This window comes from Ursus americanus, chromosome 17 (genome assembly GCF_024610735.1).
Source record: "Ursus americanus isolate L20-20 chromosome 17, mUrsAme1.1.p, whole genome shotgun sequence".
Lineage (NCBI taxonomy): Eukaryota > Metazoa > Chordata > Mammalia > Carnivora > Ursidae > Ursus > Ursus americanus.
Genome location: NC_142143.1, coordinates 25,568,404 through 25,593,758, shown reverse-complemented (window position 1 = coordinate 25,593,758; position 25,355 = coordinate 25,568,404). Strand labels below are relative to the sequence as shown.

Here is a 25,355-nt window from a genome sequence, read left to right as displayed (position 1 = left end):
ATGTAGACCCAAGTTCTCTGACCGCCAAGTTCCAGGAGGTTTGTTTATGCCACTAGTTCCCAAGTTCAGGACTGTTGATGTCATGGCTCTACTACTTATCTGTGCTACTGATCCAGGACTTAATCTGGAAAACTACAATTATTAAGGAATGGTCAGAAGTCAGGGAAGGATGCTGGACAAGATGGGATGGTAATTTGGAAGCAATTTTTGTCCTTGTGCCTTTACGGCTTTTGAGACACTTCTGGGTTTTTTGTTTTGTTTTGTTTTTGTTTTGTTGTTGTTGTTGTTTTGGCTCTAAGCAGATTATCACAAACAGAATATCTCATCCAGCCTCCGCAAAGGCTCCCTGTGATGTCACGGTTCTTGGCTAATCGAAATGGCTACATTTATTAAGCATCTATTGTATGCCAGATGTAGGTATTCACTGTTCCATTTGGTCCTTGTGGATGAATAATCAACAATCCATACCCATAACTTTTTCTGTGCCGTTGGATGAGGGAAAATGGAGTCCTCCAGTCAAAGATAGCAATGTTAGAACATTCCAGATGCCCAGAGAGATGACACCCAATTCTCTTGAGTTAGCCTCTCTGCAATGCTCAAATATTTAATAAGAGTAATAGGCATGGTCAGCTGATCTTAAGTTTGAACAATTCTGGTTTTCTTTTAAAGCAAGATGTGTGGTGTGGTTTTATTTTTTTCAATCTAAAGGTCATCCGATTTTTCTCTTTCTGCTCATAGTCATGAGGCATCCTTATCTAAACAGTGATCTATTGTTCTGATTCTCAGACCCATAGAGATTTTTTTTTTCTTAACTTCAATTTTAACAGGACAGTTCCTCATTTTCCCCGACTGCATGCAGAGTATCTAACAGGAAAAAAAAAAAAAATCTCTAATGGGCTTTCCAAAAATCTTCTTAAACTGAGTTCACTATGGAGTATTTTATGCAAATAAGTCACTTTCTCTTAGGTTACGACATCTTTCCCTTGAAAAGTGATCACGGCATCGGAGAAACCCTTCTAGCTTATCTTTTCTTCCCAGTGCAACTTCAACAGAGAAATATAGATGGCACTTTAAAGGCTTCAGAAATCAATTTAGTCCATGAATCCATTTACTTTAGATGTTAATGAAACTTGGTGGGTTTAAAAATAATGAATGTTTAATAAGACATAAATTGAAAGACATAAACACTGTCAGCAATAATATAATGAAGTTAATAAGTCTTAGCCTCCCCCTGCGCGCCTCCCCTCTCCCCAAACAGGGCAATTTTAAGAGTTCCAGGGAGGCTTCTCGGAGTTTGCCAGCTCTCCCATTGGCTAAAACTTAAAAATGTGGGTTTGGAAACCTTAGTACAATTGGGAACTGAGCTCTGGCAGATAAAGTATGCTATCACACTGCACTCAGTAGCTGCCGACAGTAACGGCTCGCTCTAGCTCCATATCTTCCAGAGATTTGTGTAACAAACTCAGTTTCCTGTCGTTGAAAGCAGGAAGCAGCGTGAAGCCTTCATGCCTTGAACCAAGAAAGACCAAGACATTTTGGTCGCCACTCTCTCTGCCCTGGGTTTAAAGAGGGGCTTTAGCTAATGATCAGGAGTAAGCATGGGATTGCGTGTGCGCAGTGCTGCAGACCATTGAAATGCCTTCGGGTTGGAAGTTGAGCTTTTGGTTTCTTCTTCAAGAGCATCAGCACCACATCCAGCCCTTCCGCGTAGTTCCTCTTTAGCTCTGTGGTTCTGTCCTAGCCACCAGCCATGACTGTATCTTTCCCTTTTTACCCTCTGAATTAATTACCCTGTCTTTGGGCTTCGCATTGCATCCGTCTGGTAAATCCACAGTCCCTCCTCTCTGCCATCACACCCAATAGGACGGTCTGCCTCACATCTTGGGAAGTGGCTTGTTTAACCTCACAGGAGCCAATCCTTAGCTCAGATAATTTGCAGCAGGATCGTGCAAACCGCCAAGCATGATATTGTCTCCCTCCCAATTCAGCAGTGGGCTCTTTCTTGGCAATAAAGTGGAACTTGGTTTCATATATCAGCTGGGGGAGTGTTAAATGGATGGCTAGCTCACTGCTGGCAATCAATACATGTTAATACATAGTAAACAAATGGCTTTCCATGGGTTGGGCAAGCGTGGTGATCCTGCAGATAAAGGGGCTAAGTGGTTGCTCCTGGGGATCTTGTCTAAGAAAATGTATCTGGGGCTCAAGGAGGAGCCTCCCTAGGTGGGCATGAGTGATTACCGCTGTTAAAAATGATCTTTTTTTCATTTGTGCGTTTGTGTGCATGTTCAGAAAGAAGGGGAGCAACCCGAGAGAGTCCAACCAATCGCCTCATCTACCTTGATCCATTCCGACCTGACATCCGTTTATGGCACCGTGGTAATGAACAGGACTGTTCTGTTCTTGGGGACTGGAGATGGCCAGTTACTTAAGGTTGGTTTTCTGTGCCTTCTTCAATGTCGGTTTTCACAGTGATCCATTTTGTGCTTTTAAATTTATTTTTTAATTGTTTCTGGGTTATATGTGAGATCATACCAACTGCTTTGTGAGCTGCTCAGAGACCCTCAAAAATGACCACAAAGAGATTTCTGGAAATCTGCATGTGATGGCCTCCCTAGCTGTGTAATGAAACTCCAGCTGCCTTGCTTCCCAGGAGCGTGCCAAGTTATTCTCCCTCTCTTGCTCATAAGCTGCCTAGGGGAGGTAAATGGGGGTCTGGCCCTCCCCCTCCCCCGGACCACCTTCCTAAGACATTAAACCTTTCGGTTCATATCTCCTTTGTAATGGAAACGTACAATGCACCTGATTTCTCACAACTTGAAACAGATGAGGGATTATAAGGCTTGAAAATTAGAAAAAACAGGTGTTCCTTCCCTCCAGCTTACTTGCCACCCACGGAGGGGTTTTGTTTTCTGCCCTTTGTGCCCACACCATGGAGAGGTTAGAGACCTGAAATCCTTTGAGACTCCCCCTGACTTTTATCTCAGAGGACTATTTTTTCCCCAGTGTATTGGTATACCACTGGTCAAGCTGGAATTTTTATTCACTGGGGGGCAGGGAGGCAGTGGGAGGAGGAGAAAATAAACTCAGGGATACCTAATGACTTGTCTGGAGTGATAGAGCGGCCAGCTTATCAATTTCATCAGCAAGCATTTATTGAACACCTCCTGTGGCCTGCATCAACGTTCGTGGCTGGGAACGGTACAGTTTCTGTCACCATGGGCTGATGTTCCTCTGCCTCCCGGGAGCCAGTTGATTTACTGTCAGCTCAGATTCTAAATTGAGTACAAATAGATTTGATTTCTCAATGGATCTCCCATGGACAACTGGCTGTGTGACTGTAGGTGAATCGCCTAACCTCTCTGAGCTTCCCTTTCCTCATCTGTAAAATGAGATTGTGCTAGACAAGCTACAAAACCCCTTTCTGTCCTGATGGTCTCTAATTCCGTCTTCTGTGAGCTTATCCCCCACTCTGGCCAAACCTATTTGCTTGTTGCCCTGATGTCCTTTGTGTAGTCTGGTCGTGCCCTACCCACCCCGCCTGTGTTCACACTGTACCCCCTTCTGGGATGGCTTGCTTTTTTTCCTCTTGAATCCTCCGTATCTGTGCTTTGGCTCGGCGCGCGCTCCACCTCCTCTCTGAGGCCTCCACAGCCTGGCATGATCATGTTTTCCCCTCCCCTGAAATACTCATTAGCTGTCTCATTCTTTGGGCTCATTACAAATGTCTTGTTTTGATGCCCAACCTTTTCACTCATGTTTGTCTAGCCTCCCCAGCTTGATTTTTTAAGCTTCTCGAGAAGGGGGTCCTGAATCCCCACAGCCTAATACAATGCTCCGTGCCTGGTAGGCATTTGATTTAATCTGTTTTCTTTGGAGGAAACCCAGTAACATATGGGAGGGAGTTTGTTTGTATACACATTCTTTTAAAATATACATTGATCATCTTTCCTGTTGCGTTAGCTTGGTTTCCTGGGGAAAGGTAAACACCCATCAGTCTTTCTACACGAGTTGCCTGGTGCCGTGCGGTGACGTGCGTGCCTCCACCATCCTGGGCAGGCAGATTGGACCCATTTCACCTGGCAGAGGAAGTTGCCATCAATCCTTCCCGGGCCTCCTCACCAATTATCTCTTCAGACTGAGGATATTTCTGATGAGTTTGGTGACAAGAACACTGTTTCCCCAAAGCCGGGCCAACCAGATGGCTTCGTGGTAAAATGGAGGTGAGGGAGCACTTGGCTGTAAATCGTTCCCCGGGGGGCGGCCGGGTTCCGCCTGTCCTGTCGGCTCACCCCAGGAGCTGGGGTGCATCTGGCCAGTTTGCCGGACGTTGTGGCGCCACTGGGCTGGGCTGGGCTGCAGCGCCCGGCCGCCGAGAAGCGGTGGCTGACTGAAGCGCGCCTCGCCTCAGCGTCGGTGTGGGCTACGCCTTCCAAAGCCGGACCTGCGGCCTTGTTTTTAGGATCCAAATAACATGGGCAGGTTGGCTTTTTGGTTTATTTCGTGGCTGCTGACGTTTGTGCAGTGTTTCCCTTGTGCCTGTCACTCTACATGTTCTAACTAATTCCGTCCTCCACGACGCCGTGAGGTAGTTACAGACTAGGCCCGTTTTACCGATACGGGGAGGGAGGCCCAGAGAACGTGGATGATTTGCCCAAGGTACACATGGCCGAGCAGAGATTTGAACCTGGAGTGACTCCAGAGCCTGCACTGACTTCCCCCGAGCCACACTGAGCTCGTAATCTCTGCCCCGGGCAAGGGCAAGCACTCCCTGAGGGTTCCCTGGGGGCCTGCGAAGCCGCGGAACCCATGCTCTTGGGGTGTCGGTCAGGGTGTTTAGAAGCTCCGGGAAGAATCCCAGCTCTCGAAGGAGGCAGACCACCTGACTGAAGGAATACCTGAATGGCAAGGTAACTTCCTGGGAGTTAAACCCTGCTCCAGGCGTCACTCAGGAAGGCCCCTTCCCCCAGGAGGAAGTTGTGAGGGACAAATCTGGACTGACTTGGCTCCGCCAGGCCCCCTAGACCAGCCCAGTAACTCCCAAGACTTCCCCGTGTACCCTGTGCGCAGAGTCTTGGATGCAGCCCGCGAAATCGCCCAGAGTCCCAAGACCCAGGATTGTGTCGATGATTGGGAAGGCACAGATGATCCCCGAGTCCCTTTATTCAAACACTTCAAGCTTCTCTCTTGCCAGACTTGTCACCAGAACTGTTAGAAAAGACGAACATTGATAGACACAAGCTTGGCTTCTTAAGCCACAGAGTGGAGGTACTAATGAGCAACGAAAAACAAAACTCAACCCGAGGCAGCCGGTGGGAGGAGGAGAAGAAAGAGGGCTTGGATCACCCACAGCCTGACTCATCAGTTTCCCAGTGATCAAGAGTTGGCAGCATTTTGACAGACGCCAGGCACTGTAGTATATGCCTGGTTGGATGAGAGGCAGGAAACAGCAGTTGGGGGCCAATTGACATTTTTTTTTTTTTTACCACTACACACACACACACACACACACACTCTCTCTCTCTCTCTCTCTCCCTCTCTCTCTCTCTCTCTCTCACTCACACACACACACACACACACACACACACACACACACTAACTTACATCTCTGAAAACCTCACAGAATTTTAACATAGTTTGGTGCAATTTTAAACCTCAGGTTATTTAAATAATTTTTCTTACTACAAAAGTAATATATGTTCCTAGAGAAAGTTAAAAAGTAACAGGCGGTGAGGAGAAAACGGAAAAAAACCCACCCCTAGTTCTTTTACGTAGAGGCAACTGATGGCAGCCTTTAGATTTTTTTTTTTTTTTTTTTGCATAGTTGAGGTCAGACTCTATCCAATTTTGCACCCATTTTTTCCCTTTAGTTAATGAGGGGAAAAAATGCCTGTATTAAAATGTTATGGCAAACCCTTGGTAAACAGTATTTTTAAATAGCTGTATCACACTCTGTAATGTGGAAGCATGACATTGGGCTTAGGCGGAGATACTGAATCACTTTTCAAGTGTCCTGTAAGACCCGTGCTGCCTGCAGGTGACCTGGCCACACCTCTGAAGGTAAGATTTTACTGAGAAGTGGAAAAACTGAAGACTTCAAGATATGCTAATGCCTTCACTGCCCTCTTTCTCCTGCCTTTATTCTTAGGTCCCCTTGTAAGATTTTAGAAAAATGGAAGGAATTTAGGACTTGAAAGTGTCCTTTTCACAGTGTAATCCTCCCCCTTGTTTTATTGAAGCATGATCCTAGTGGCTTTGAGTTGGGTTGTGTCGTCACTCTTTCCCCCCTGGGTTATTTCCTCATTTTACTTCCTTTCTGAAGAAGATTGCACGCTATACTTTCTTAGTTGTCAGCGTCTCCACTGAGATCAGCTGAGAGAGGACGGCCACGCTGAAGTCAGCTTTTGGGGATTCACATCTCACGTGTTGCGGGCCCCACACTGCAGGGCGTACCGGTTTTTATAAACACCCGCCGAATCTTTGTCCAGATTGTGGTACAGCCTATCTTGGGGTTTGGATTCCTTTGAGCTGACTGTTGCCTAAAGAAAATTGTCCTTATTTCAAGGGCAGAATTGAATATTTTGAGCTTTCCCAGGTGGTAAAATAAGTAATAATGGAATATGCATGAAATTTGACATTTGTAACTTTATGCATGCCCATTAACCTTTCTTGTAAGCATAAAAGATAAGGCAGCAGGCAAGGCATAATAACAGCGAACATTTCTGAGCTCTAACTTCTGTGCCAGGCATTAGAACCAGTGTCTGCATGGAACTCAGGTTCCATGCTCCTGAGTCAATAGTGTTACCAACCCCAACTTTATAAATGAAAAAAGACCCGAGGAGGCTCGGAGAGGTTAGGTTACTTGCTCAAGGTGATTGGAAGTAATGCAACCCGTCCCCCAAACCAAACTGCACTGCTAATTAAAAACGCAATCTGTAGAGCTTGGTGGAATTTGTGGAACTGTTTTGTTTTGTTTTGTAAATTTTCTTTCAAATATCGGAGTATCTGGGTTAATACCGAGGTGCAAGTATTTGAAGTTTCATGAGAAGGGGCTCTGGCTTCTGTGGTTTTAGTTTGCTCCTATTTAGGGATGTGTCGGCAGCCCAGCAGAGTGCAGACATCTTTCTTAGAACAAGACAGAGCCTCCTCTCAGAGCTGCAAGAAGCTCACGGGAGCCTCTGAACCCCCTGTGGGACCCCAGCTGTTCCCCCGGGGGCTCTTTGAGAGCAAAGGTAGGAAGTCGGTGTTCAAGATGATTTCTGGAATGGCTCTCGTAGTAGGAGGCTAGTTTTGGGGTTTCTCCAACATCCCTAGGGCTGAAGTAGGTTTCAGGGTAGAAGCCCTATCATGCGTATCCCTTCCCCATATTGAACACAGAGGCACTGCTCACGCTGCTTCGAGTTGGAACTGGCTATCTCTGTGGCCCTCAAAACTCTGTTCCCACCGGTGGATTTCATTTATCCAAACCGTGGAGCAAAATTCAGACCAGTTCCAGAAGATTCTTCTCTATCCTCACAGAAGGCAACGTGTGTGACGCCTGGTCTGCCTTGATTCTGGTTTTAAACTTCTCAAATGAAAAGAAGACATAACAAAAAATCATAAAATATTTTATAAGGACAAGCTCTCTATTCCCACAGAATGTTCAAGTAAAGGAAAGGGGGCCATGCAGAACCCAGGACAGGACCTGGGGCCGGAAGTATGGGTGGTGGAGATGGCTGAGCTGAGGTAACGGATCAAAAAGTCAAAACAGCAGGAAGTGTCAAAACTTGGAAATGGCCTCCATGATCGGCTGTCTAGAGTGTCATATGAAGCTAGTTCAAGTTCACCTCCAGCTCATTCTTTCTAGTTCGTGAGTTTGCAGGGACTCCCCAGTTTAGAACTATTACTGCCACGTGATCCACAAACTGAGAACTTGTGGTTCAAGCTGTCCTCTTCTCTTACTATTATGCTGAAATAAGTAGATTGGAAATAAAAGAGGAATTTGCCTTAATCTTTACATTTCACCTGTATTACTCCTAACTACTAAAGCCCATTAAACACTGTTGGATAATTACCTTGCTTTCTCATGTGTGCATGTGTGTGTATGTATGGTTTATGTCCCCTTCGCAGCATTTCTTAGAAACTATTTTTTTTTTTTAAATGAGAAGATTGGCTTGGTTGCCCTTTAACTGGTTAGTCCAACAGAGTGAGGCATAAAGAAAGATATTTGGAGAATATATTTTAGCTTTTTGAACACCCATGACTTTTCCATGTCATGGTAATAGTAAAGAAGAAAGAAACAGTCTTTTGTTTAATTTTTCTCTCTGCCCCCCCCCCCCCCCGCCCCCCGGCACCATTTTCCTCACCAGGCTATCCTTTCCGTGGGTGGTGTTGAATTTGTAACGTTAACTGTCTGGTGTAGAAGTCTCACACACTACACATTTCAGGACTGGAGTTGGGAGGGTTTTTTGTATGCAACAAAAATCCCAAGGCTAGTTAATAGCCTACCATGAGGCTTCAGAAAGATGTCAACAGAAACAATATGTTGACACAAACTGAAATTCTCCATCGGGGAAAATTTGTTTTCTACACAGGCTTCAGCTGGAAAAATCGGAAGAGCCTTATAAAAATCTTGAATGCTAATAGAATTTTTTTCATTTAATAAATATTTATTGGGCACCTTTTATGTGCCAGACGCTATTCTGGGTGCTGAGGATACAAAAATGAATAAAACAGGCAACCCCTTGCTCTCATGGTGGGAAGAAAAAGACAGAAAATCTGTAACTGAATTCATCAGCAATAAAGCCATTTCAGACACTAGTAAGTGCTCTGAAGGAAACGGACTGATGGGTAGGCAACGACAGTGGGGTGAGGTAGAAAGGCAACCAGGGAAAGCTTCTCAGAGGAGGTGACATCTGAGAGTAAAGGATGAAGGGGTAAATGAGAATAAGCATGGCAGAGGCTCAGGTTGACTTCAGATTAGATCTATACTAAAGCGGTATTCCAGAAGCAAGAGATAAAAATCCACATCATGCCCAAGGAATGTGTATGAATTGGAGGAGTTGCTTTTATACCAAACTCAACCCATTTTGGGTTTCTGTGACTCATTGTTACTTCCTGAATCACTTCACGGATCGTGTTCTTTCTCCAAGGCTGCGCAGCTAAACTGAGCTGAGGAAGGAACATTTCCCGTGCTCCAGTCTTGCTGGCTTTCTTCTCTGTGTTGATGTTGACATGAATTTTGCAGTTAGAAGATCCCAAGTGTTGTTTTGATGCCCCTGGGATGGGCTGTGGGGATGGGAGGGGGAGGAGGTGATATTAATAGAAATCTAGAGGGGAAAGAAAGCCATGTCTCTCCTGTCCTGGAGTTACCTGAGAGAGGTGAGGACCACAGCGGCAGAGACCCCGACCCCTCCATGTAGCATGTTTGGGCCCCCTTCTCATGAAAATGAGAAGTTCTTGTTGTCCTGTGTTCAGGGTTATGGAGAGCCTTCTCTGCGGAATCTAGCAAAAAGAAAAACAATTTGGTCCACTCACCCTCACTTTTCAAATTTTTTTAAAAAGATTTTATTTATTTATTCGACAGAGATAGAGACAGCCAGCGAGAGAGGGAACACAAGCAGGGGGAGTGGGAGAGGAAGAAGCTCCTCCCAGCGGAGGAGCCTGATGTGGGGTTTGATCCCATAACGCCGGGATCACGCCCTGAGCCGAAGGCAGATGCTTAACCGCTGTGCCATCCAGGCGCCCCACTTTTCAAATTTAAGTCTTATGTATTTATTCTCTAAGATAATACATTGACATTGTTCCAAATTCAAAAGAACCAAGAGAATATACAGTAAAAGTCACGCATTCCTGACCTGTGGGGCAAACAGGAATATGTGTTTCTTGGGTATCTTCCCAGAGATATTTTATATATGTCTGCAAGCAAAAGGGGGAAGATAGTCTTTCTCCCATTTTGTCAAATATACAACATATTAAACATGCTATATATGTATATAAACTTGTTTATGCAATATATAGTGTGTTAAACATATACACAAAAAGCTTCCTAATTATTTTTATGGCTAAATAGTACTACACTGTTTATATCATATTTAATCAGCTCCCTATGGCTGGAACTTTAAGGTGTTTCAATCTTTTGCATATAATGTGTGATGCACTAAGTCTCCATGTATATATGTCTTTCAACATATATATGAGGGGCTGTGGGGGTCTAAGGGTATGTGCTTTATAATTTCGATAGGTGATGCCAAATTACCTTCCAGGGAAGTCTCACTCCCACCATCAGGGAAACATACCAATTTCAGGCCAGCATCCATAGTTATCAGGACAGGCTTTCAGTGTAAGCCACTCAGGTAGCTCATTTAGGAAACTGGTTGGGAGAGCCTGGCGCGCAGTACCACAGAAAGGCTTTCCTGCCATAACTCGGAGTTCCAGGGAAAATCCTCGTGCCTCATCTGCAGAAGAATGAAAGTCGCCCTAAACTAGATCTTTACAGCCCTTACCCATCTGCATCAACCCTGCTCTAAGAATTAAGTCCTGATAAAAACTACAACGTAGCTTCTAACTCACTTAAAATAGATGAGTGGTGGTGTTTTGTAAATTATGTTTTTATTTTGAAGCAAATCCCAGACAGTGGCATTTCACCCCTCCGTGTTGCGTTACACATTTCTAAAAAACAATGCTCAGTTTCTTAAGTAACCATACCCATGATGCTATTACCACAACATAATTATCAGTCATTCTTTAGAGTTACCTAATATTGCATTCGTATAGCTAAATTTTCCTCATTGGCTCAAGAATATCTTTTGAAACTTATTTTTGTTCAAACTGGTATCTAAACAAGGTCCTCAAATCACCCGTGGTGGCCCTGTGTCTCTCAGTCTGGAGTGGCCACATCCTATCCTTTATCCATCGCCATTGACTGAACAGGGAAATGAAGTCTGCTGTCTTGTCGAATGTCTCACGCTGTGGATTGGGCTGTTTGTTTTCTTGTGGGGTCATTCAGCTGCTTCCTCCCCTTTCTGCTCCCTAAAGCTAAATCAAAGTCCGCACTACAGGCTTGATTAGGTTCAGGTTTGGTTTTGTTGGCACGAATGCTTCATAGGTACTTCTGCCCAATGATGCCTTTGACGTGATGAATTCCTCCTGGACAGCAGCCTGTCTTCTCTTGAGCTGCACTTGACAACATTTTTGTCAATTTTTTTTTAACTGGCTTCCTGTTTCCTCTCTTCTCTATGACCACTTTCTAGAACCTGATCAATTGTTTGTATGTGAGCTGATTAATAAGGACTATGAATTAGAGATGGGAAGACAAGTACCTGGCGGGCCCACACTTGGGCAGTGCCTGCCTGATGTTTCCCTGCATTCATGGTTCTCAGTGTTGTCCAATAGAACTTTCCATGATGATAGAAATGTTCTGTATCTAAACTTTCAGTATGGTAGTCACTGGCCAGATGTGGCTAGTGAGCACTTGAAATGTGGCTAGTGTAACGGAAGTTCTACACTTTAAATTTAATTTAAACTTCACTAGCCATATGTGGCTGGTGGCTACCGGACTGAATGACACAGCTATTGTCATTTTTACACGACTTGAGGCGCAGACCTTTTCCACCTCCCTTGGGACCTAACTGCTGCTACTCCTTTTTTAAAAGTCCTATTTTAGTTACTGAGATTGACCCTTACAGAGCTGCTCCTGCATTTCGTGGCAGTTCATGGGCTCTAGTGAGCTACCAGTTGTACCAAATCCAAATGGACCTGACCCAGAGCAGATGATGGAAGGAAGTCACCGCTGCAAGACAGAGCCAGACTCAGGCCCCGGTTCTGGGAGCGGGGGCCTACATAGGAAGATGCTCGCTGTACCAAAATGATAAGGAGGCTTTGATAAAATAGCAAATATGTGCTTGTCATCAGGATATGTGGTACAGGCTCGTTATTGCTTGGTAGATGCATGAATGTAGACTTTGTCCGAAAAGAGTCTCGGGCCAATTTTTCTTTGAAAATTGTGTGCCCAACATCACTGCTGTCCTCAGGGGTAGAGACACAAATGTGGATATCATATATGGATGGGTTCAAACCAACAAAATATCGAACACCTTTGATTTTAGAAATTATTGCATTGGGCAAGGGGATGGTATAAAGAAGATTAAGGCATGGTCTCAAAAGGAGCTTACAATCTACTGACATTATTATCCATTGTATATTTATTACACGCTAAGCATCTTTCATAATTCTCCTATAATCCCTAACAGTTGTATATAAAAAAGGCATTCATAGCCCCATTTTAGAGATAAGGAAGTTGAGGCCCAGGAGGGTTAAGTAAGTTACTAGTTCAAAGTAGCACAGCTTACTGAAAGGATACTGAAAGGACACACACCTGAGCTCAAGCTGCCGTTCTGTTTCTCCAGGGCTAGGGTAATGGTCTCCTGACACATCTCCACACTTATGCGCCCAACCTGCCCCCTAACACTGTCACCGCTCTGCTCAAGCCCTGCAGTGGCTCCTTCTCTCTCACCTGAAGAGTAAGGTCTTTATATGGGCCTACAAGAACTTCTGTTACACACCTCTTACCTCACTGCCCACTGCGCTCTGCCTCACTTGTTCTGCTCAAGCCACACTGACCACATCAGATTTTAAGGCCTCAGCACCAGTGGGTTGCTTATCCAAGAGCTTGTGTTATCCAGATATGATGCACTCCATCATCTCCTGCAAGTAGCCACCTAAATGTCGCCTCAATGAGGCCTTTCCTGGGCATATATCCTGTGTCTTTACCCCATTTGATTTTGACCTAATCACCTTCTAATAGAGTTTATAATTTCCTTATTAACTGTCAGCCACCACTCCCTACACACACACACACACACACACACACACACACACACACACAAGTTCTATGAAAGTAAGATTCTACTCCCTCACCCTCCACTCGTTTGCTCAATGCCATTTTCCAAACACCTAGTACATGCCAGATCCATAGGGGCTGTTCAGTAGATATTTATTGACTGAGGTGAGTGAAACTTGGGTATGTCCAATTTCAAAGCCCCATTTAGCTATATTTTATATATAAACACATACCTACCTGTTTGGGCCTGTTCGGTTGCTCTGGTTACTTTAAAATGCCTAAGTACGTACATAGAATCGTATAGGAGAATCAGTCACCTGTGCGAGTCTATGTCAAGCCGACTTCCTTTGGTTTTAAGATCTCCTTGCATAGTATTAAGGAAGCTGTCACTTGTAGCTTCTTGTAAAGCCAGCTGTGGTAGGAATTGTGGACTTGGAGCCTCCACCTGTGAGGATATTGCCCCAGCACCGAAGGGTGGCGTGTGAGTGTGTGTGTGTGTGTGCGCACGCGCATGTGTGCATGACTGTGCTTTTTGTTACTAGCCTTGTGGAAGACTGAGACAAGAGGTGCTTAAAGAACATGATACCTCAGCCCATATATGTAGTGAGTAAAAGAGCATGTGGTCTCGGGGTGCCTGGTGGCTCAGTCGTTAAGCGTCTGCCTTCGGCCCAGGGCCTGATCCCAGGGTCCTGGGATCGAGCCCCGCGTCGGTCTCCCTGCTCTGCTGGGAGCCTGCTTCTTCCTCTCCCACTTCCCCTGCTTGTGTTCCCTCTCTCGCTGGCTGTCTCTCTCTCTCTCTCTCTGTCAAATAAATAAATAAATAAAATCTTAAAAAAAAAAAAAAGAGCACATGGTCTTAGAATTAAGCTACAAGTCTTGCTACCCCATTATTTGATGTATTTAATAGAAATCATATTTCTCTTTTTGAAAAAAAATAGGTTATTCTTGGTGAGAATTTAACTTCAAATTGTCCAGAGGTTATCTATGAAATTAAAGAAGAAACACCTGTTTTCTACAAACTGGTTCCTCATCCTAAGAAGAATATCTACATCTATCTAACAGCCGGGAAAGAGGTAGGTAAAAATACTAGCTATTGCTTCTGACTTCCGAATAAAAAGTGTTTAATTAATGTCATTATCTAGTAGTGAAGCTTTTACTTTGAACTATCGAGTTTAAACACTGCTGCAGGCTTCGAGAAGACCCGCAGTGGCTCACAGACATGGAATTAAAAACCTTACTGTCAGTAAGTAAGCAAGAAATATTACCTATTTAGACAATTTTATTATTGGCTATATTTCCAATGCCAAATTTTTCAGAGGAGGGTGTGCTTGCAAATGGGTGCATAATCAGCAAGGTAACTGAATTTACACATTTATTGTGTGGGCACTGAACGGTTAGACGCATTTATGAATATACCCAATGGGATTGGCTTTGGAATTTGGGGTTAATATCAGGCCACAGTCTCATACACATTCATGAACCAGGAAATATGTGGCACTCACCCTCCCGCTCTTAATTTATCTGGCTGTTCTAGTTTTTCTTCTTGCTTCTGCTTACAGAAATAAAGAGAGTATTTTTTTCCCATTTTCTTCATTTTTACAAAGTGCTTTCACCAAAGGAAGGAAAGAAAACTAATTTTTATTCAGTCCCTACTGACCGTGTACTATTTACTCTTCTAAATATGGTCTGTCTACATGCATACACTTGTGCCTGTACATACACACCTATAAAAACAACGTTGATGAAATATGTTAATAATTTAATGAGATAAAATTACCCTTTTTTTATATATGAAGAGCCTAAGACTTGGAGAGGTTAAGTAACTCGTTCAAGGGTGTGTGTGTGTGTGTGTATGTTAGGCCTTTGTCAGGGCTGGGACTTAAACTCTGGCCTGACACTAGAGCCCATGATAAACGATAAATGAGATCAAACCCCAAACTTGTGAAAACTGGCACAGTAATTTGGACCCATGGCCACCAGAACAAAGTGCAAAGGAGATCATTGAGACTTACAGAATTATATAATGGGATAACAGCTGCCTTTGGCCCACCCTCACTTTCCATTCTTTGTCTCTCATTCTAAGGGGAATGGCAATGATATAAAGCCACATGTGCTGTTATGGTCACAAGGTAGGTACTTTGTAGTCTCCAGAATTCCTAGAAAGGCCATATTGCCCTTTGCACATTGCAAAATCAGTATGTCAGAATGATCACATTAAGATGGACAGTGGACCTGGTCTACGTTGGTAAACCAGTCATTTATCCTATAGAATCTTCTCAAGCAGCTTGTTTCATTACTCAACACTTTCCAGTCTATTTCTTCCCTGGGCTTCCTACATTTGAAAGATTTCTGTCTACTCTGCAAACTGCATGTATTAAGTAACTATTCCCATTCCCAGGCTTTATTTATCAATGGCATCTGAAAACTGCCAGCCAGGGAACAGACTGTGCTACCACACGGAGCTGATAAAATTCCAGCCCAAAGCAGAGACTCTTGGAAGTCTTGCTTGACCGTGCATGTTTTTTCCATTCAGCTTTTTGAAACATTGCAAATAGCTCATAAATTCTCATTACTAATTTCCTCGGAACTCAAGACCGTAAGCTGGGAACCACTGGGAGAGCCACAGATGGCTGACAGGTCCTCACTTTCTGGAAGGTAAAGACTGCTTAGCCTCTGGTCATTCAAAGCCTGAAGTCCTAGGGAGAGTTTTTGACTGGGCATCAAAGCCAGTTATTCGTACATTCTTCACTTAGGTTTACTGCTGGGGATCCTATTAGTAAGATTCTGGTTGAGCCAGTATAATCCCTAGAGAGGCAAAACCTAAGGAACGTTCTTTCCTAGACTCCTAGGGAGATAGTAACAGCCAGACTAATATGCCCTGGTACATCCATAGACTATGTGGCCATTAAAAATAACCGTATGAAGATTTATGCATTGCTGTGGAATAGTCACTATAATGTGTTATTAAGTTAGAGAAGCAGGTCCAATGTAAGTACTTACAGTGTTCTCTCTTTTACATAGTTATGTTGTGTGTGTGTTTTAAGTACACTGTATAATGGTTCTCACAGAATGTTCTAGAGACCCATATTCCACTAAGCGTTGTGAGCAAAATGGCCCTGGGAGGAGATGTTATTGACTATACCGCTCCTGGAGTATCGTGATGCTCAGCATATTCAAAGGCTCTCAGAAGCCTTGTTCTAAGGAAATCTATATCCCTTTTCAGTGGACAGTTTCCTGTGTTTGTTGGACTGTGGGACCTTTTCCTCACACAATAGCAATAGCCAACATTTATTGAGTGCTTAGTGTGTGCCAGACAGTGTCATAACTCCAGTGGAGTCAGCGGCACCATCACCATTTCACAGATGAGAAAACAAGGTTAGAGAGGTTACATATTTACGAACCCCCCCCCCAGAATTCAAAAGATGTTGTATGAGCTACAAGGAAACAGCCACATTCTGTTTAATTCTGGCTGAGGCTGGTGGTCTGCCCCTACATCTTTCAGCAACATTGAGGACTGTGAGAAATGGACAGGCTTGTCCTCCATGAAGTCAACTTAGAATTGAGGAATACTCCTCAAGATAGCCTATTTTCCTCACCAACCCTTTCTACAACCCTCTGCCTCTCTAACCTTTTAAAGAAGTTACCGTCTACCTTCTAGCATGTGCAACTTCCTGGCTTAATGAGTTCCACAAGTTTCTTTACTACCTGCTGTGGGATTTTGCCTGCAGAAAATGTGCCATGCGACACTGAGGTCCTCCCTGCCTCCTGCCACCTCGCTTCCAGGCTCTGACTGTCTCAGATGCCCGGGTCTGCCCAGCACGGGCACCTGCTCTGTGGGTTGCTGTTTCCTGACAACTGGAAGAGGCAGCTTGAGGGGCAGGCAATGATTTGAATACTCCCCGTTTCTTTAATTTGCAACTCCAGTGGAGGGAATGCGAGCAAGCGAGCCAGGAGCTGAAGTGATGGAGTGACCCTGGCAGGGGCGTGGGATTCTCCTCTTGTCCATGTCCACTGCCAGCCTCGTGCTGACACTCCTGGGTCAGAGCCTTCGCCATCCCCAGACGCTCATTTCCAAAGCACCACTGACCACACACTGTCTGTGTGGGAGGACCAGGTGACCTGATTCCATGATCCCTTTGGAAATCATGATCAGCCCATCAGACACCTGACCGTGTACCAGACTCACCTGAGAGAGCACCTGAAAATACAGACTCCTAGGCTGGGTCCCAGACCTACGGGCAGCAGTCTCTGCAGCTGGGGGCAGGGGCCGGGGGTTGGGGGTGGGTACAGGGTATCTGGGAATCTGCACTTTCAAAAGCTTCGCCAGGTCCTTACAGAGACATTCCGAGTTCAAGTTGATAAATGTGCTCTTTGTGGCCCTTCATCAGATAAGGCGTTGTCGTTTTCCTGGTGTTGCTTCTAACTCCGTCTGAACCGCTGCCGTCTTTATTTTCAGGTGAGGAGAATTCGTGTTGCAAACTGCAGTAAACATCCATCCTGCACAGAGTGTTTAATGGCAGCAGACCCTCACTGCGGTTGGTGCCATTCGCTGCAAAGGTATTTCTTGATTTTTTCTCACCGACTCACATTTTCGGAGGGAAAAAAGTGTCAAGCGGCAGAACACTTGTTGCCCTACTGTGATGATCAGTTCCAATGACCCGGGGGAATGGAGCTCTTCGCCGCCGACTGGAATATCATGGTGTGATCCCAGTTCGTTCTCGGCGGTGTTCCCAGCCGTGCCAGGGCCGCCAGACAGCCGGACCCGCACCGCCCGGGGTCGCCCAGCCTGGGGGTGGCAGCGGGGGGGGGGGGGGGGCACGCGGCAGAAAGGAGGAGAGGCTGGAGCTGTCGATTCTGCTTGTACTTTCTGCAGAGTTCTCCAAAACCCCAGAGAGAGAGGCAAAAGGTTTTCCCTCAGAGGAGATAAAAGAATAGGCATGTTTGAAAATTTTCGACTGAATCCTCATAATGTCACACATCCGGCTGGCTGGGTGGAAGCCGCAGTATGGACGGTGCTGTCTCCTAATGCGCGGTACCGCCGGGGGCCTGGGGTACAATCTCGGGCTCCGGCAGCAGGGTACCGGCCTGGTCGTGAATTACGATGTTCACGACCCATCTAGGCTCTGGGGCGACTTGTAGCGGCTTCCTCGTCATGGCAGCTCCTCGCGTGGCTGGGACCGGCCTGGTTGGATCCGCTGTTGCCATGGCAACCCAGTACTCGGCTCCCGCTACAGAAGCGAGGAGAGCGAGTGCTGGAGCTGTAGCTCAGGCAGGGAAAAAAACCGTAACAGTGTCTGTCAGTTTGGTGCTTTCAGTATTTAAAGGTGAAAAAGGATTAGGAGGAGTAGAACAGGCGCAGAGAAGCCGAAGGCTGAGCAAGGGGGCAGTTTGGGGAAAGAAAAGAGAACTGGGAAGAGAATTTGGGAGCCTCTGGGGAAGGAAGCCAGGGTGATGAGGGGAGAGGGCGAGAATACGGTAGAAGCAAGAGGTTCAGGAAACAAACTAAAAATGTGGGGATGGAATTAGTTAGGAGTTCACGGTGGAAGTGGCAAGGGGGCAATGCAGCAAGAGGCATACTGGCCCTTCCCTTTTGCTGCACTTCCTCCCGGGGCTGTTTCTGTCAGAGTCACTGGCAGACAAAAGAAGCAGGGCCAGGAAAATGCTCATGAATCATCGTAATTGGGTAGGAACGTTTTCTTCGTGTTGCTTGCCCAAGTCTAGAGTTTAAAGAAATTAACTGATCATCAACAGCATTTCATCGTCCCACACCCACTACGCAGTTCTGCCGTATTCTTTCCCACCCATTCTGTTTAGGTAGGTTCCCTGTCTATTTTTGCGGAGCTCCCTGCAGGGGTTAGTTCGGGGCAGGGGCTGGGATTCATTAGCCACACAGAGCTGGTGGCTACTATATTGGCAAACAGAGGTCTGGAGTTCATGGGCGATGTGTCCCGGCTGGTGAGATGAATTTGGGGGTTAGATGTGTCTAGATGGAGCGTAAAGAAGCCTGAAGACCAGACAAGGGAGGCCATATCGATTGAGGGGAGAAGTTGGGGAACTTAGTGGGGAGGTGGTACTGTGGTTGGGGGTCAGGGAGATGAAGAGGGGGAGGGAACAGCCAGAAAAGGAAGAGGAAAGACTGAAGAAGGTAGTCTCCAGGTTGCCAGGGGAAGAAAGGAGGGAGCAGTTCTCTGTGCCAGCTGGTGCTGAGAAGTTGGGTAAGAGAAGAGAACTGATCCACTGACTTAGCAGGTGATGATTGGTGACCATGCCAGGGGCCATTGTGGCAAGTGGTGCTAAGGCTGCAAGATACACTAACGAGAGAACAGAGCAGAGAGAATTCTTCAGAGGAGCTTTGCTGAGGAAAACAGCAGAAAAATGGAGCAGATACTGGAGGAAAAAGTAAAATCCAGAGAGTCTTGTTTTTTAAGATGCATGAAAGCACACTGCACTTTGGGGCTACTGGGGAAGTTCCAGTAGAGAAGGAGAAACCGATGGTGCAAGAAAGAGAAAGGGTGGTTGCGCAGTGTTGTGTCTCAGAAGATGAAAGGAAATGTAATCTAGCGTACGTGTGGGGAGGCAAGCCTCGGTCAGGAGGTGGGCATGTCATCCTTGGTCACGGGAGGGAAGGTGCAGAATGTGCGTCCTGGGGCAGGTGGGTGGGAGAAGCGTGTGCAGCGTGAGTTTGTATTGCTTACATCATGTTCGGTGACGTCGGACCAGTGAGAGTGAGGTAGGGGAGGAAGTGTTGGAGGTTTGAAGGGAGAAGAGAGAGAAGGTAGGAAAGAGAGTTGGAGAGAGAATGGAGATGGGAAATACAGAATGATCGCTAGGCAACAGGAGGGCCCCGTTGAAGACAGTGGTCTTGCTTTTGAAGTGAGAGCAGTCAGCGTGGTTTTGCTTTCGAATGCTGTGTTCAGCTCTGCTGGTGTAGTCACAGAGCTGGGGAGAGCTAGATTTAGCAAGGTAGGGCTTTGCAGGAAATACATCAAGAGAGGGGAGAGGGGCCTGGGAACTGAAGGTGTACCCAAAGGGTGGACGATGGTATTGACATGGATATTGGCACTTAAGGTAGTGGACCTTAGGTTCTCAGCTGGGAACGAACTCTAAGGAGGGGAGTGAGGGATGGGACAGGGGGGAGGATCTGTGCATGGGAGGTTGTGGTTGGATTTAAGACTTGTTGGAGAACTGAGGAACTGAGAGGGGTAGTAGTTAGACTGCAGGGAGGTCGTAGATGGGGTGGCACTATTTGTAATGACAAGGTCTCGGGTGCGATCATGTACCTGAAGTAGGATGGAAGACAAGATTGTTGGCAGGGAGGGGGTCAATGTACTGAGGTAGCAGAGTGTTAGATCAATCATCTTTGGAAATTAAGTCACCAAGACCAACTGTGGAAACAATGTTGGAGTGAGGAGCAAAATAGTCCAGAAAAGGAAGGAATTGGCAGGGGTGGGGGTGGGCTGTAGATTTTTGCAATAAGGAGGGCTTTGGGATGGTGTGGGCTGATGGCATGACTGCCTGAGCTTCCAAGCTGGGGCACATTGGGAGGGGCGGGCTTGGATAGGGGGAGGAAAGAAGAAGCATCCAGAAAAGGCAGCAAGACTCAAGCAGGACACTTACGATGAGTGAGAGGAAGTAGCCAGCCCCTGAGCTGGCTTCGAGGAAACTGTGTCCTCAGGGGAGAGGCTGGTTTCATAAACACACGAAGGTAAGAGGAATGATCAGAGAAGAGGTTGAAGATGCTGGGGCATTTACTGATGATGGCATAGGAGTTCCAGCCTTCTATAAAACTATGACTCAGGCTTCCCCTGGTTTTCCTCCTGCTTCTTCACCCCCGTCCCAGTACTCTCCGAGAGGAAAGGTGCTTTTAAAATCTAAACCAAATCATGTCATTCCCCAGTTTAAAACCCACACTGGCTTTCTCTCTTAGAACCCAGTTTGACTCTCTTACTATAGGACCTGCATACATCATCTGACCCTTCTGTGCCTCTCATGCCTCTCTCTCCTCTGTTCACTCCACCTCACCACACTGTCTTTCTCTCTGACTTAGGAATATACCAGGCTTATTCCCCCCTCTGGTACTTTGTACTTGTTGTTTTCTTAGTCAGAATATTCTTCCCCAGATCTTTCCGAGGCTGACTCTTTCCTGATCACGCAGTCTGAAGTGGCCTCACCTCACTCATAATCACCTCACTGTTTTATTTTCATCACAGCCCCATTACTGTCTGAAATGATCTTATTTCTCTGCCTCTCTTGTTAAAATGTAAGTTCCATGAACATAGAGTCCTTGTCTGTCTGGTTCACTACTATATCTCCAGAGTCTAGAACAGTGCCTGACAGAGTAGGTGCTCAAAAAATATGTTAAGTGAATGAAGTAAATTGAATGATTGAGAAACTACCAGTGGTGGGTTGAGACTTGTGCATTAAGTAATATAGAACATTCTAGACTGATGGCCCTTCCCAGCCATATCAGATCACTTAGTTTCAAACTGGCTTGATTCTGGCCTAAGACGAAATAAAACTAAGCCTCGGATCTGTGACTCATATTGAGTTCCCAGTACCATTCAAAATTAGGAATTCTAAAGGGGGATGTTTTCTTATAACTGTGGAGCATCCCACTGTGTTTATTTTAAATGTCACAGATTTATTTAGAAAAATAATTTATTTTCCCTTTTGAGAAGGTTGAGCTTCCTTGCAAATGTGTCTAGAAAATGGATTTGTTGGGAACGGGGGGTGGGCAAGAAAACTATCTTAACTTCCTTTTGATCGGGTGTTAAGAATAGGCATCTAGTATAAGCAGATAAAAAGCAATTAGATAAACAATGAGCTCTAAAAAGTCTAGTATTTTATTGTTGGAACCTCAAATCCAACCTGTGCTGAATTTGTCTGTGTGGGTGGAAAGTGAATTTTTGCAGGCTGAATATCTTGGGTTTGGAAGCAGTTTCTCAGTTTCTCCCATATTGCAAAGCATAGCACATGTGTTCAGTTACGGATTTCCACAAAACTGGCAATCCTGAACCAATGAGCGGGTGAGGTTCCAAAAGTTCATTTGCAAGTTTGTTTGGCACTCAGATTGCATTTTCCCATAGAAACAATGTCATAAATTAAGGACTCAGTCCCAAGCCAGCCCACAAAACAAAATTTATTCAGTTTCAACAAATATTTATTGAGTATCTACCAAGAACCCAGTGTGGAAAATGAGACCACTAGGTGTTATTGAGAGAAATCAGATGCCGTTCTTGACCTTAAGGAATTCACAGGCTAGCTAGGGAGACAGACATGTCAATAGCCCACGTGCATTCAGTCGTACATCCAATTGACAAGTATTTATTGAGCCCCTGTGATGTGATGAGGCCTATGCTGGGTGCTGGGGTTATAGTTCTTTCTTGCCTACACAGAGCCTGTGGTCTAGTGAGGGATGTAGACAAGTGTATCAGTCAGGTTTCTGCTCCAGTGGTACTGCATTAACAAATTCTTAGTGGCTTAAAAGAAAAAAAGTTTGTTTTTCTTGTTCATGGGTCTGCTCCAGTGGTGGGGAGTGGGGTTGTGGGGCGGGATGCCCTCTGCCTCAAGGTGCAAGTTGAAAGACTGATTCAGGTTGTCTTCACACAGCTCTCATCCTGCACACACCGTTGTCCAGGCAGATACCAGAAGCACAAGAGGCCATCCTAAACTAGGCAGCACATTCAAAGCCTCTGCTCATGTCGTGTTTGCTGGTACTCCATTGGCGAGCACAGCCCGTAGCCAAGCCCAACATCAGTGGGGTAGGAAATATGTTCTGCCTACTCTGTGAGAGACAGTGCAAACAGGGCAAAGGGTAGGGATGGGTCATTCCAGTAGAGGAGAGTTTGGAGAACTGGGCACACAATCCAGTCTACCTTAACAAGTAAAAAAGCGACCAATCTACCAATAAGTAAGCAGCATATCTAATAAGGGTTCGCACAGAGGCAGTAGAGGATTCCATGGGGGCACATAAAAAACATCTAGCCCACCGTCAGAGTAAGGGAAGGTTTACTACAGGAAAGAATGTCTAAGCTGAACCTGAGGCATGAGCAGATATCAGCCAGATAAAGCCAAGGCAGGTGAGGGGCTGAGGGAACAGGTGTGCCAAGGCTGGGAGCTGTAGGAGCACCTGGCCTGATGCTCAGGATGGGTGGAGCATACAGCTTTGGGATGGGGGGTGGAAGGGAGAGCCACTGAGAAAGTGGCATGGTAGGCAGGAGCAACGGAGGACTGGTCTTATAAGCCGTGTTAAAGAATTTCCATTTTGGGGCACCTGGGTGGCTCAGTTGTTAAGCGTCTGCCTTCGGCTCAGGTCATGATCCCAGCGTTCTGGGATCGAGCCCTGCATCAGGCTCTCTGCTCAGCAGGAAGCCTGCTTCTCTCTCTCCCACTCCCCCTGCTTGTGTTCCCTCTCTCGCTGCCTCTCTCTCTGTCAAATAGATAAATAAAATCTTAAAAAAAAAAAAAAGAATTTCCATTTTGTTGGAAGGACTTTTGGGAGCTATTGCAGAGCTTCAATTAGAAGAGTGACCAGATCAGATGTGTTTTAGAATAAGCGTTTTAGTGAAGATAGACTAGAGGAGACCTGCTGGACTCTGGCAGACCACTTAGAAGGTGGTTGTAAACCAGCAAGAGATGGGGAACTGGTTAGAGGGATGATAGTAGCAATGGGAAGAAGTGGATGGACTCAAGAGCTGTTTGGGAGATAGAATTGACAGGACTTGGTGATTAATTAGATTCCCCCTTAAGTTTGACACATTCAGAATAGGGTTATAAAATGAAAAATAAAATATCAAGGTGGCCACAGGTACTGTTTTTCTGGAAGATGTATTCTTTCTCCCTGATCTAAATCCTTATAAAGACAATAAAGAAGTGATACCCAAACACATGATGGATTCCTACTGTGTCCCAGGCATTGGACTAGGCACTAGATTGGAGCCCAAAGGATGAACACTGAAGTCGGAGAGGGAAGGACTTGGGATTGATGCCAGAGCTGAGTCTCAGAGTGTGCAGTGGGTGAGTTCCTGCTCTTTTTTCAGCAACAGTGACCTTGGTGTTGAGATGGTAGAGGAAGGAATGCAGGTGTCTGGCTTGGGTGGCCAGAAGGACAAGGGTATCAGTACTGAGCAGGAATGTAGGAGGAGTGGCCTGTTTGGAATGCACAGCAATGCAGGGGATGACTTCCATTCTGGCAGGGGGAGTCCAGCCGAGGGGAAAGAGTGCAGGCCTGGAGTCAGCTTGCTTGGGATTGAATCCAGGTTTCTTTGTGACCTACAGGTTCCTTATCTTCACTGTGCCAATCTCCTCTTCCATAAAGTAGGGCAAATGATACCTTAGAGGGTGGCTGAGAAGATTAAATCAGATAACGTGCATAGAGAGCTGGGCACGGTACCTGAGTCCTAGTGAGCACTCAAGTAATGTTAGCTATCGTGATGGTGGAAACACAGAGGAGGGAGCCATTAGTTGTAACCATGGTTGGGGAAGGCTTCAGAGAGGAGGTGGCATTAAAATTAGGCTTGACTAGAATTAGCACAGGAGAAACAGATGTTGGCGAGGATTCAGAGAAAGGGGAACCCTCTGGCACTGTTGGTGGAAATGCAAACTGGTGCAGCCACTCTGGAGAATAGTATGGTGGTTCCTCAAAAAGCTAAAAATGAAACAACCCTGTGACCCAGTGATTACACTACTGGGTGTTTACCCAAAGGATGCAAAATACAGATTCGAAGGAGTACATGCACCCTGATGTTTGCAGCAGCGTTATCAACAATAGGCAAACTATGGAGAGAGCCCAAATGTCCCTGGATTCCTGAATGGATAATGATGTGGTACGTGTGTGTATATGATGGAATATTACTCAGCCATCAAAAAGAATGAAATCTTGCCATTTGCAATGACCCAGACAGAGCTAGAATGTATTTTGGTAAGCAAAATAAGTCAACCAGAAAAAGATGAATACCATATGATTTCACTCCTATGTGGAATTTAAGAAACAAAACAGATGAACATTCGGGAGAGGGATAAAAAGAGAGAGAGAGGGAAACAAATCACGAGAAACTCTTAACAATAGAGAACGAACAGGGCTGATGGAGGGAGGTGGGGTTGGGATAGATGGGGGATGGGAATTAAGAAGGGCACTTGTGATGAGTACTGGGTATTATGTGTAATTGATGAACCACTGAAGCCTACTCCTGAACCAATACTGAACTATATAAGTCAACTAACTAGAATTTAAATTAAAAAAAAAAAAGATTAAAAAAAAAATTAGGCCTTAAAGCCTGAGTAGACTTTCAGCAAGGGGACAGGGAGAGGAAGGCACTTCAGGCAGAGGATCCAGCATAGTTAGCGGTCTGCTGAGGGAGTGGCAGATTGGATATTAGCCCTAGAGCACTGGCTCTGGAAGGAAGGAAGGGCATGGGGGTGGGTGGGACCAGGATGTGGAGGGCTCTGAGTTGGGACTTCATTAGTGGGTGCTGGAAACCCATTAAAAGGATTTTCAGCAGAGGACATGATCATATTTGGGTCTTAAAAAGATCAT

General features: G+C 45.6%; 1 protein-coding gene across 3 annotated transcripts in view; it reads left to right on the top strand.

The window, feature by feature from the left end:
• Positions 1 to 25,355, top strand: part of PLXNC1 (plexin C1) — a 142,858-nt gene that overhangs the window by 17,795 nt on the left and 99,708 nt on the right. For all 3 annotated transcript variants that reach the window (XM_045779598.2, XM_045779597.2, XM_045779596.2), the window contains exons 2-4: positions 2,293 to 2,433; positions 13,759 to 13,893; positions 17,277 to 17,377. In XM_045779598.2, the coding sequence (XP_045635554.1) occupies positions 2,293 to 2,433; positions 13,759 to 13,893; positions 17,277 to 17,377 (377 nt within the window). The remainder of the gene's footprint in view (positions 1 to 2,292; positions 2,434 to 13,758; positions 13,894 to 17,276; positions 17,378 to 25,355) is intronic.